We start from the raw sequence: 13,638 nt of genomic DNA, 5'->3' as shown, positions 1-13,638 counted from the left end.
GGAGGCAGAAGCAGGAGGATCCCTAAAGCTGGAGGCCAGCCTGGGCTGTTACACAGAGAAACCTTGCCTCAAAAAACCAAAACCAAAACCAAATGGAACCAGGTACCATATGGCCTCCCCAAGCCTGTATCTAGGTCACAAGTGGAAAGTCAGGAGACAATTAATTACCTTGGAGCTACCGGAGCATGTGTTTAAAAAAATGTCTCCCAGCTGCCTTAAGGGTCATTTCCCAGAAGACTGACATCTGAGATCTACCAAGCATGGGGGATCCTGACTTCCCTAAGGACGTCTCCAAGGTGAAGGTGAGGCTCTTTCTGCTCTTAAGTCTGTGTTGTTTGGCCTTTGCCAGACAGACAACAGACCTAAAACAGATTAAGTAATGGGCTCATTAATTAACTCTCCCCTCCCCTGCTCCTCTCTTTGTTGTTGAGACAGGGTTTTTCTGTGTAGCCCAGGCTGCCCTGGAATTTGGAGATTCTCTGCCTACAGAGTGCTTAAAGCCACCACTGCCAGCTTTATTCACAAATTTTATAAACAATTTAGGATTAATGAGTATGTGTAAAGTCTAGTTTATTCTTCATCCCACTTGCCCAATAACAATAATAGCCAAAGTATATTTTAAAAGTAGAATATTGACTCTGATATACCATAAGCTACAGACCTGACCTACAGTTAACTAATTATTACATGCATTCCCCCTTCTTTTGAGGGTAGGTATGACATTCCATCATACTGAGTTATGTTAACCCCAGTATACTCAAGACATGAAACAAGTCCATCACTATAAAGGAGCTTGTGAGTTCCAGGTTAGCCAGACAGGTGTGTCTGGGGGAAGCTCTACCCTTAACCCTGATCTCAGTTCCTGTTGACTACCAATCTTGTCTCCATGCTGTATTTTCATTTCAAGTTAAATAACATACCATATGTAATCTTCTGAAGTTGCATTCTAGTACCTACATATAAGTTGTTGCATGCCACACCAACTTCATTATCTTAAAGATCACGTGTACATGTTTCCATGTGTGGATTTCAGCACACTGAGTGTTGTGCGTGCAGAGGCCAGAAAAGGGTTGATTGTGTTCTGCTGGACACGGGTGTGAACTCTGGTCTCGGTGGTAGGTGTTCATAACCACTCAACTATTTTTCCAGTCCCAGTAGTTTTTAAGGCTAAGTAGTATGCCATTTTTAGATACACCACAATTTAACTGCCTCTCCTGTATTTATTTCTAGTTCTTGGCTGTCACAAAGTTGTCATATTTGTGCATAGGCTTTACATGTATACATTTTAATTTCATACAAAACTGCCTCTCCCCAACCAACAGCAGATGGAAGATGCTTGATTGTAACAGGACTGTACTACTTCTGAATTTAGAGTGGCTACAAATCCTTTTTGAGTATGTGATTTGAAAATATTTATCACCTTTTAATCTTAATAAGCTCTTCAAAAAGCAAGGTTTAAAAACTTGACCAAAAAAAAAAAAAAAAAAACCAAAATAACCCCAAAACCCTGATGACCAACACACCATTTTTATAAACCATGCTTTCGGAGGAACATCTAAGAACTATACCTCAGCATAGGCTAGCAATGCTTTTATCTCACCTCATCCCCATCTTAAAGTTCTGCCACTCATTTTTGTCTTAAAAAGCAAGTGTCTAACATAGTTTACATGCTAGTTCCTTGATATACTTTAGAATGTGTTCCTACAGTCTAAAAAACAGCAGCTGAAACTGTTTAGGCCTTTCTCAGATTTTCTTTAGGGATTTCGCTGAGTGATCCATGCCGGCCCCAAAATCCAATCTGCCAGCCTCCCAAATGGGACTAAAGGTGCGAACCACTGTGGCCTGCCTTATTACTCAGAGAAAAAGCACAGCGAGACACAAGCTTCATGCTGGGTGCAGAACATAGGGCTTTGGTCACCAACATGGATGGGCATGCAGAAGGAACTAAAATCATTTCTATACACCATGCATGAGGTGCTCTTGTTAGCTTGGTAGGCACTATACTGTGTTGCTGTATGGGTGGTTAAAAAAATATGCCGGAAACATAGAAGAGTTAAGAATTCAGATGCTGTTGAGGAGCCTTGAACTGTACAGAGCATTCTGCAGGTTCAGCTGCTCCCTACAAAGACAGGAGGGAACAAAGTTCTTTGGTGTCTCCTGTGGGTCTTTACCCTCACTGCCTGCTTTACTAGACCAGATGCCAGAGCAAGCCTCTGAAGGCTCATGGACACTTCCACCTGTGAGGATCAGATTTGGTCTACTCTAGTGCAGATGAGTTAATGTTCCCTTGAGACGGTATTCCACAGCGAAAATCTGCCGAGATTGACCAATGGCCTGAGCCAAGTATAAATGGCTCAGGCCATTGGTCAATCTCGGGAAAGTATAAAAAAGCACAGCCAAACATGACACCAAAGATGTGGCATGTGATCTGAGCGCTGGCCCTGCAGTTTGCAGTGCTGAACTCTCAACAGTCACTTTCACTGTATGCTTTTGAGGTTAAAATTCACCTTGAATCCCTGCACTCAGAGTCAGATAGGCAGATCTCTTGAGTTCCAAAGGTAGCCAAGGCCACACAGAAAATGTCTTGGTGTGGGGGTGAAATAAGGTATGCACTCCCTTGCTTTGTCCTTTCCCTCTGGCCCACAGCTTAATTTGGCCTAAGCGCCCTACAAACAGGGGTGTTAATGCACTCCCACACGTTCATCTCACTCAGCCTCCCAAGGGCTGGGATTTTACCCACCTCAGGGTCTTTGTGCATGCTGAACAAGTTCTCCGGAATCTGAGTCACATCTATGATAGTTGACACCTCTAAGTAGCAATAGAAATTTAATACACATTTAGAACACTAAACATAAAGCACTATTTACTGCAGAATAATTTACTTATCTCTACACTGTGGCGTGTTGGTATAAGCCACATTTATACCACAAAATATTTCAGCAACTGTCTCCTAAAACTGATAAAGGGCAACATTTTTGGAGGTTTGGGGCAGGAAATAATAGACAAGTATTTTCAGAATATGAAAATTTATTACTGTGTTTCCGTTGTCAACATTTACGATCTTGGTCTTTCCTTCTTGCCTTTGTACAGGGCCAAGAGAGACACATTGGCTACCTTAACAACCTTAAAGCGGACTCCAGGAATATCACCTACAGCATGACCTTTCCGACCAAATCCAGCAACCAGAACTTCATCGTTTTCCTGAAATAAAAATAAAGTCCATCTTAGGTATGAATGGCAATTAAATGCACTACAATTAAAGAAAAGAGCCATTCTTCAGATTAAACACACACAGAAGACAAGCACAAGTGCAGATTCTATGACAGTCACCTCAATGAAGTTCAAGCAGCCGTCATTGGGCACGAACGCTGTGATCTTCTTGCCGTTCTTGATCAGCTGCACCCTCACACACTTCCGGATAGCAGAATTTGGCTGTTTGGCTTCAACTCCTCTGCAATATCAACGCACAAGTGACTGAAAGTAGAAATGGTTCCTACCCTCTCAGTCCAGTCTCAAATCCCTCAAATGACACGATTTTTCCTCAGGAAAAAGAGAAAACTTATAGCGCCTAGGGAGTTGTAAAAACGAGGAAACAAAGGGTATTCAAATTTTTACTCTTACCATTAAATTTGGTAAAACTACAGGAAAAAAAAAATATCACCATTTCAAATCAATGTATCTCAGAAAAGGCATTTTCTCAACCCCCAAAAAACATAGCAGCTAGTTAAAGTACATTCTTTTTAGCAGTCCTCACTGTTCCATACGGACTTTATTACCAGTCTTCTCCCATTCCTTCAGCTGAAATAAAAAACAGGTCTGGTCCTAACATAGACAAGGGTACTTCCCAGGCTTTCTCCTGTAAGAACTCTAACCAACTAAGAACTAGTTTCGTACTCATCACATAACGCTTTTAGGAAGCAGTCTTTTACTTACACTTTTTCCAGCACAATTCCCTTTGCATGAGAGGCACCTCCAAAAGGATTGGCCTTCAGGGCTGTGCCCAAGTGGGCTTTCTTGTATTGTTTATCATGCCACTTCTGGTCCCGTCGGTGACTGCGGAGCTTCCTGGCAGTACGGAGACCACGACACTTGCCTGAAAAGAGAAGATCACTGAATCCTCCTCAAACCCGCCGAATCCGACCTTTAATACGCTGGAGCACTGTGGCTCGTCTTAGCCCGTGGGCCAACTGCCCTCGAAAATCCCCAGCTAACTGGCAGACAGACACACAGCCCGGCCGAGGCCTTTCGGGTTAAATTTCCAGGGCAAAGCCCTGGAGTAGCTGCGGCTGCCGAGGTGCGCGACCCTGGGGACGCAGGAGCCCTTCCGCACGGCCACGTGCCCTCGGGACGGCGCTCTCAAGAGGCTCCGGCTCGATACAACCCGCTCCCCATTCCGTCGAGCCACAGGGAAGCGACCCCGAGCCTCAGGTCCTGCCCGCGCCCCGCGGCCCAGCCCCATGCGCTCACCCATCTTGCCGGCGCCACGGGCCCGAGAGAAAGAGAGAGTCGGCGCAGGAAGAACCCACAAGGCACTGCGGAAAGCTCCGCCCAGCCGAGGACCCCGAGAGACCGTCCGAGCGGCGCCTGTACCGACATAGGAGGAATCTTTGAAAAGGACTCAGCGCCTCCACCTTTCCGAGCCACAGCTGAGTTTTATTTAATTTGCATCAAATTCAAAGCGATCTTATTTACGTTGTTATTTCCTTTTCAGGCAAATAAGAAGACTAAAAGACTATGGACTACCAATCCCAGAAATCTTTGCGCTAAACGCTTACTGCACAGGCGTCCCCGGTTACCCCCGCTGGCGCAGGGCGGGAAGGTGCTAGTTCCGGGTGGGAGGGAGCGACGTCTCCTGCGTCGCTGGGAGGTGCCTGTCTTCTGAGGCAGTCAGCTTGCTACACAGTAAATTGTAAATTTTAGTGATTCAGTAACTCAGGCAGATTAACTTTAAACGGTGAGCCCACATTTTCTGGCTGCGTCTCCCTGCTTAACCACAGTACCTCTACAACCCAGTTTTCTCCTTTAAAGTGAAGTAAATAAAAGGCTTTTCTGGCATGTTGAGTCACTTAAAAGATCTTAAAACGTCTTTTGCACTGGGTATTTGACAGTTAAGAGAATGAAGATTTCTGCTCACGTTAAGTTTATTCTAGGTGTGACGAGACAGACAATATAAATGTAAAAATTTTTTTACATGCTGACAAATGTTAAAGAAAATGCATTTTTTGTAGAACAGGGGGTGGCTTTATAAGGTACTTTAAGAAGGCAGGTTAAAGTAGTTTTCCTGTAGGTTACATTTGAGCTGGGAGCCTGTATTTAGCACAGAATAGAGCCTTTCAGAAAGGGTGGTTCTCTGTCAGTAGAACTAAGAGATGGTGGCTCTGCAACTGGGTGCTATTATTCTGGGACACAACTTTGCCATGGTGAGGCCTTCAAACCTGTGGTGACTGAGTGCCACTGTAAAGTTTTAAGCTGGGGGATTCTTAAATAAGAGTTTTCTTCTCTGAGATTAGTTGTTGTAAAGAGAACAAACGAATCCTGGAACGGTTTAGGAAAGTGTAATTGTAAAGGTAGGCCATGATAGTAACTTGGCTGCTCAGTGGAGACGCTGAAGTCACTGGATTGGTTTTAGTGTTTTGCAGTAGAGCCAACAAGAAATTTTGAGGAGGCGGAAGTCGGTCCTCTTTTTCGTGGCGCCTCCTAGGCCGTCGGCTTTGTCAAGATGAAGCTGAATATCTCCTTCCCTGCCACCAGCTGTCAGAAACTCATTGAAGCTTCGACGTTCAATGAGAAGCGCATGGCCACGGAAGTAGCTGCTGATGCCCTGGGTGAAGAGTGGAAGGGTTATGTGGTCCGGATCAGTGGTGGGAATGACAAGGTTTTCCCATGAAGCAAGGCGTTTTGACCCATGGCAGGGTGCACCTGCTGTTGAGTAAGGGCCATTCTTGTTATAGACCAAGGAGAACTGGAGAGAGAAAGCGCAAATCTGTTCGTGGATGCATTGTGGATGCCAATCTGAGTGTTCTGAACTTGGTTATTGTGAAGAAAAAAAAAAAAAAAGGAGAGAAGGATATTCCTGGACTGACAGACACTACTGTGCCTCGTCGGCTGGGGCCTAAAAGAGCTAGTAGAATCCGAAAACTCTTTAATCTCTCTAAAGAAGATGATGTCCGCCAGTATGTTGTCAGAAAGCCCTTAAACAAAGAAGGTAAGAAGCCCAGGACCAAAGCACCCAAGATTCAGGGTCTTGTCACGCTGCGTGTCCTGCAACATAAACGCTGACGTATTGCTCTGAAGAAACAGCGTACTAAGAAAAACAAGGAGAAAGCTGCAGAATACGCTAAACTTTTGGCCAAGAGAATGAAGGAAGCCAAAGAAAAGCGCCAAGAACAGATTGCCAAGAGACGTAGACTGTACTTGCTGAGAGCTTCTACTTCTGAGTCCAGTCAAAAATAAGACTTTAAGAATGAACAAATAAATGATCATACCTTGAAAAAAAAGAAAGAAAGAAAGAAATTAATTTTGATTAATTAATTAATTAAATTTGATAATTAATTTTGAGGACTGGATCTTGGGCGAGGAGGGAAACTTCTGAAAAGGATGTGCCTGTAGAGGCTGATTTGCTGATTAGAATTTCTGTACTGTGGAGAGATTGGAATGTTGCAGGTCCAAAAGCTAATTACCTTATCTTGAGCTCAATTTAGCCCTCTGAACAGCTTTTCTTGTCTACTTCTACGTTGGAACTCATTTTGTGAATGATAGATAAAAACCTATTGGAATCTATTAACTTAGCAGACCACTAGCCTCCACCAATTTCAAAACTAAGAATGTTATCATAAAGCATTTTGGGCCTATAGAAAAGCTTTCCCCATCTTAATGTACCTACTTCTCTATTTTAATCCTTGATTTATGACATTTTTGTTCTGTTAAAACTATAAACCTTTATGAAATTGCTTCATCATTGGAACATAAAATTTGGGGTAGGTTAAATCAGTGTTCCAGGGCTACAGTCACTCAAAATGGCTCCGGAATAAAGTGTCTCTTATTCCTTTTAAAATGAGAGCTGTGGCATTTTGCATCATCATGAGTTAACTACCTACCCATTGAGCAACTGTGGCAAGTTGGGAAGTGTTTTTAAAAGGCTTTTTGTTGCTGTATTTTTTGAGTCACGATGTCATGTTGTATAGGCTGATCTTGACCTGTTCTTCCTGCCTCACTTTCCTGAGTTCATTACAGGCATGAACCACCACACCTGGTTTGAAAGAGCATATTTTTAAGGGGAAATTCAATGCTCTGTTTTGCATGTGTTCAGTTTTATATCCAGGGAAGTGAAATTGTGGAAAAGTAGACCTCCCACAAAGATACTGAACAGATATTGAAAACTATGGCTCTGTGTGAAACCAGGGAACGATAAACAGCACATGACTAGAAGGAAGGCTGACAGAGGGAAAGAGAATGAAAAGAACCATTTGCCCGCTTCTTGCTTAGCAGCACTGGGGACATGTGCATACCTACCTCAGCTTCCTCTAGTCAAATGGCATGATGATATTCAAATGGCAGGTGCTTCCTGTTTTGGAGTTCTCTCAGAGATATATGAAGACCACCATGATGATATTCTCTCACACAAATCCGAGGTTGGAGGTCTTTACAAATGGCCTAGTCAGTGGTTAGATGATAACGTCTTTTGCACAGATGTGAACAACAAGAACTTCCTTTGCCTAGACAAGGACAGAAGCCTCCTATCATAAGGAAACCCTATTTTGCAACTTAAAGAAGCTACGCAGAGCTATGCACAAGAAAATGCCTATCTCTCTAGGTAGAGATGTCCTCAAATACACTAAGAGTTCCTAGTCCACACAGTTGATCACAGACTCCCAAACAAAGTTTGCCCACTTTCTGACCCAGGCCAAATCCTAGTCTTAACTAACAAAACAATCTATGCACCTGCCCCAACCCAGCGACTCTGGTTCCATTACTGCACTTTCCCTCTCTACCTCTAGACAACTGATAGGATCTTGAGCCCACCTGACCTGTTTTTTTTTTCCTCTCAAACTCCAGTAAAATTGTCTGTAAATTATTTCTATCAATAAGACAAAGTATCTGCAAAAGAAGATCCTATGTCCCCCAATAACAACTTTATTATTGTCTAAAAGACAACCTCCAGGTTTTTCTAATACAAGATAGCGACACCGACCAAACAGCAGCTCAGCAGTGAGAGCAGGGGCCAGGCAGGCCATACTGTGACTCCAAACGCCCGATGTCTATGTTTCTCAGGTGAGAGGAGAACCCATAGGGAAACTCGAGGGTTCCCCTTCAGGCCACCCAGCTAATACTGAGAAAAATCCTTCCAGCTCCCACCCAGCGCTGCCTCAGCCCTAGTCCCCCAGCCCAAGCCCACATCTGTAGATACCTTCCTGGTACTGGAGGTTAGAAGCTCCGACCTTGGGCTCTCATTCTCGCTGTCCGTGGAGTGGATACCTTCTGGTACAGGGAATGAGGCTCCAAACCTGGGCCCCGACTCTCACCGTCCCGTGGACACCTTTTGAGGGACTAGGGGCTCCTGGTTCCAAACCCTGGAGCTTGCTCTCACCATCCTGTGGACACCCTCCTGGGACCAGACACTCACTGCTCCATCCTGTGGAGGGAGGTGGCTCCAAACTCAAGGCCCACTTTCACCATCCTGCAGACACCTTCTGATACTGTTGACTCCAGGGTCCAAACTCGTGACTCACTCTCACAATCCATAGTGGGCAAGCAGCTCCAACCACAGGCTCCTTGATGCTCAGGACCCAAGGAAGGAACCCTAAACACTGCTCCAGGGCTCAACCCATCTCCCTAAGGAGACCAACAGGGCCTCTGGCTCACAAGTTCTCTAAAAAGTCTGTGCCCAGCAAACACAGTGAATGAGCAAAGTGCCTGGGCTCACTAACCTCAGATGAAGAAAGCCAGTGGTGGGGCAGCAGACTCCAGGACATCCCTCTGTGAAAGGAGGATCTCTGAGCTCCTGAAAAATCCATATGGTCCCCAGGATCAAATATCTGAGGAGACCCATGAGCAATTCCATGAGAACCACCCGCTAGTCAGAGATCATTCCCACCAATGTGAGAAGGGCTCCTGCAGGAACCTCCAGCTTCCTGCCCAGGGCTCTTCCTGCATCCCTGAGAACTCCTGTAGGCAAAAACGATCTAATATCCAGCACAAGATGGACATCCGGAAATACAATCAACAAAAGCCAAAGCAATATGACATCCTCAGAACCCAGTTATCCAAAGGCAAGCATCCCTGGATGCCCTAACAAAACTGAAACACAAGAAACTGACCTTAGGTTTATACTTACAAAGATGATAACATAGGAAATAAATAAAATACATAAAGAATCACAGGAAGATACAGTCAAGCAGAGTGAGGCCTTTAGAGAGGAAATATTGAAATCACTGAAGGAAATACAGGAATGTTCAAACAAAACAGTTTGGATCTGAAGCTAAAATGGAAACATTAAAGAAAGCACAAACTGAAGAAATCCTGGAGAGGGAGCACTTAGGGAAGAAAACAGGAACTACAGAGGTAAACATCACCAACAGAATACAGGAGATGGAGGAAAGAATCTCATGGGTATAAGACACAATGGAAGAAATTGATGCATCCATCAAAGAAAATATTAAATCCAAAAAGTTCTGGACACAAAACATCCTAGAAGTCAAAGACACCATGAAAAGAAGAAACCTAAGAATAATAGGAATAGAAAAAAGGGAAGATTCCCGACTCCAAGGACGATAAAATATTTTTAAACAAACTTATGGAAGAAAAATTTCCCAATCTTAAGAAAGAGATGCCTATAAGCATACAAGAAGACTACAGAGTACCAAATAGATTAGACCAGAGAAGAAAATCCTCCCACCACATAATAATCAAAATACTAAATGTACACAACAAAGAAAAAAAGTATTAAAAGCTGCAAGGTTTTATTAAGGCCAAGTAACATATAATGGCAATCCTATCAGAATCTCATATGACTTCTCAGCAGAGACAATAAAAGCCAGAAGGGCCTGGGCAGACATCTTGCAAACCCTAAGAGACCATAGATGCCAGGCCAGACTACTATATCCAGCAAAACTTTCAATCACCATAGTTGGAGAAAACAAGATATTCCAAATTTAACAATGTCTATGTACAAACCCAAGAAGATTAGAAGAAAAACTCCCAAGCAAGGAAATCACACCCTAAGAAAACACAAGATATAATTAACTTCACTACAGCAAAACCAAAAGTAGACCAGCACACAAACACACTACCACAATCAACATCAAAACAAAAGGAACTAACAGTCACTGATGATTAATCTAGCTCAACATCAATGGACTCAATTTTCCAATAAAAAGAAACAGACTAACAGAATGGATGAGTAAATAGGACCAATCATTCTACTGCATACAAGAAACAGACCTCAGCCACAAAGAGAGACATTACCTGAGAGTAAAGGGCTAGAAAAAGGTTTTCCAATGGAATGGACCCAAGAAGCAAGCTGGAGTAGCAATTTTAATATCTAATAAAATAGATGTTCAACCAAAATTAATCAAAATAGATGAGGAAGGACACTTCATACTCATCAAAGGAAAATTCCACCAAGAAAACATCTCAATTCTGAACATCTACACCCCAAACACAAAGGCACCCACATTTGTAAAAGAAACATTAATAAACCTTAAACCACACATCAATCCCCACACATTAATAGTGAGAGACTCTCACCAAACGACAGGTCAATGAAACAGAAACTAAACAGAGAAATAATGATGCTAACAGATATAATGAATCAAATGGACCTAATAGCTGTCTACAGAACTTTTCACCCAAGCACAAAGGAAAATAATTTCTCAGCTCCTCACAGAATCTTCTTCAGACACAAAGTCGGACACAAAGCAAGCCTCAACAGATAAAAGAAGATTGAAACAATCCCTTGTATCCTATGGACTAAAGGTGAACCTCAACAACAACAGAAATAGAAAAGCCTGCACACACATAGAAGCTGAGCAACTCTCTACCCAATGACAGCTGGGTCAGGGAGGAAATATAGAAAGGAATTAAAGACTTCCTAGGATGAATTCAATGAAATGATGCCACAACATACCCAAACTTATGGGAGACAATGAAAGCAGTGCAAAGAGGAAAGTTCATAGCAGTAAGTGATTTCATAAAAAAAAAAAAAAAAAAAAAAATTCAAGACATCTCATATAAGCAACTTAATGGCACACCTGAAAGTCCTAGGAAAAAAAGAAGCAAACACACCAAAGAGGAGTAGACAGCTGGAAATAAACTCAGGACTGAAATCAATATATTAAAAACAAAGAGAACAATTCAAAAAAATCAATGGAACCAAGATCTGGTTCTTTGAGAAAATCAACAAGATAGACAAACCTTTAGTCAAACTAACTACAAGGCAGAGAGACACTATCTAAATCACCAAAATCAGAAATGAAAAGGGGGACATAACAATAGACACTGATGAGGAAATCCAAAGAATCATTAGGTCTTACTTTAAAAACTTATGTGCCACAAAACTTGAAAATCTAAATGAAATGGACAATTTTCTTCATAGATTTCATTTACCAAAGTTGAATCAAGATCAGGTAAATAAATTAAGTAGTCCTATATTTTCTAAGGAAATAGAAGCAGTCATCAAAAGTCTCCCATCTAAAAAAAGCTCAAGGTCAGTAGTTTCAGTGCATAATTCTACTAGATCTTCAAAGAAGAGCTAATATCAATACTCTTGAAACTATCCCACAAAATAGAAAAAGAAGGAATATTACCAAACTCATTCTATAAGGCCAGAGTCACTTTGCTACCTAAGTCACAGAAAGACCCAACAATGAAAGAAAATTTCAGTCAAATCTCCCTTTTAAATATTGACACAAAAAAATACTCAATAACATACTTGCAAACCAAATCCAAGAACACATCAAAGATATCATTCACCATGACCAAGTAGGCTTCATCCCAGGCATGCAGGGGTGGTTCAATATATGGAAATCCATCAATGTAATCCACCACATAAATAAACAGAAGGAAAAAAAAAACCCACATGTTCATCCCCTTAGATGCTGAAAAAACATTTGATGAAATCTAACACCCATTCACACTTAAAGTCTTGGAGAGATTCAGTGCTACAAGGCACATACCTAAACATAGTACAGACAATATACAGCAAGCCTATAGCCAACATCAAACTAAACGGAAAGAAACTTAAACCAATCCAACTGAAATCAGGGACAAGACAAGGCTGCTTATACTCTCTGTATCTCTTCAACACAGTACTTAAAGTCCTAGCTACAGCAGTAAGACACCTAAAGGAGATCAAGGGGATACAAATTGGAAAGGAAGAAGTCAAAGTATCACTATTTTTGCAGGTGATATGATAGTATACATGAGTGACCCCAAAAATCCAACCAGAGAACTCCTACAGCTGATAAACACCTTCAACAAAATGGCTGGATATAAAATTAACTAAAAGAAAGAAAGAAGAGAGAGAGAGAGAGAGAGAGAAATCAGTAGCCCTCCTATATACAAAAGACAAGATGGCTGAGAAAAAAATTAGGGCAACAACACCCTTCACAACAGCCATAAAACACATAAAGTATCTTGGTGTAACTCTAATCAAGCAAATAAAAGACTTATATGAAAAACAGTTCAAGTCTCCGAAAAAAGAAATTGAAGAAGATATCAGAAGGTGGAAAGATCTCTCATGCTCATGGATCAGTAAGATTAACATAGGGAAAAATGGCCATCCTACCAAAAGCAATCCACAGATTCAATGCAATTCCCATCAAAATACCAATACAATTCTTGATATACCTTGAAAGGACAACTCTCAAAGTTGATATGGAAAAACAAACAAACAAAAAACCAGAATAGCTAAAACAATCCTGTACAGTAAAGGATCATCTGGAGGTATTTCCACCCCTGATATCAAGCTGTACTATAAAGCAACAGTAATAAAAACTGCATGGTACTGGCATAGAAAGAGAATGGTGGATCCATGGAATCAAAACAAAGACCCAGAAATAAACTCACACACTTATGGACACCTGATTTTTGACAGAGAAGTCAAAACCGTACAATGGAAAAAAGACAGCATCTTCAACAAATGGTCCAACTGGATGTCTACATGTAGAAAAATCCAAATAGATCTATATTTATTACTCTGGACAAAATTAGAGTCCAAATGGATCAAATACCTCAACATAAAACCAGACACACTAAATCTGTTAAAAGAAAAAGTGACAGAGAACCTTGAACTCTTTGGCACAGGAGACAACAGCACAGGCTCTAAGATCAACAATCAATAAATGGGAGCTCATGAAGCAGAAAAGCTTTTGCAAAGCAAAGGGCACTGTCATCAGAACAAAAATACAGCCTACAGACTGGGAAAGGATCTTCACCAACCCTATATCTGACAGAGGGCTCATATTCAGAATATATAAAGAACTCAAGAAATTAAACACCAACAAAACAAATAATCCAATTAAAAAAATGGGGTACAGAGCCAAACAGAGAATTCTGAACAAAAGAATATCGAATTTTGGAGAAACACTTGATGAAATGCTCAAGGCCCTTAATCATTAGGGAAATGCAAATTAGAACAAC

The 13,638-nt window shown here is 41.7% G+C and overlaps 1 protein-coding gene and 1 pseudogene across 1 annotated transcript; one reads left to right on the top strand and one right to left on the bottom strand.

Moving 5' to 3' along the window:
• Positions 1-3,009: 3,009 nt before the first annotated feature.
• Rps23 (ribosomal protein S23) lies at positions 3,010-4,565 on the bottom strand. Its single transcript, XM_055625637.1, has 4 exons — positions 4,468-4,565; positions 3,934-4,093; positions 3,331-3,451; positions 3,010-3,201 (listed from the first exon to the last, which is right to left on the bottom strand). The coding sequence occupies exons 1-4, from the start codon at positions 4,469-4,471 to the stop codon at positions 3,055-3,057; spliced, it is 432 nt and encodes a 143-aa protein (XP_055481612.1). The 5' UTR covers positions 4,472-4,565; the 3' UTR covers positions 3,010-3,054.
• Positions 4,566-5,679: 1,114 nt separating this feature from the next.
• LOC129690073 (40S ribosomal protein S6-like) lies at positions 5,680-6,501 on the top strand (annotated as a pseudogene).
• Positions 6,502-13,638: the final 7,137 nt, after the last annotated feature.

This window comes from Psammomys obesus, unplaced genomic scaffold (assembly GCF_907164565.1).
Source record: "Psammomys obesus unplaced genomic scaffold, mPsaObe1.curated_primary_1811, whole genome shotgun sequence".
NCBI classification, from domain to species: Eukaryota; Metazoa; Chordata; class Mammalia; order Rodentia; family Muridae; genus Psammomys; species Psammomys obesus.
This window is presented reverse-complemented; position numbering and strand designations above follow the sequence as displayed.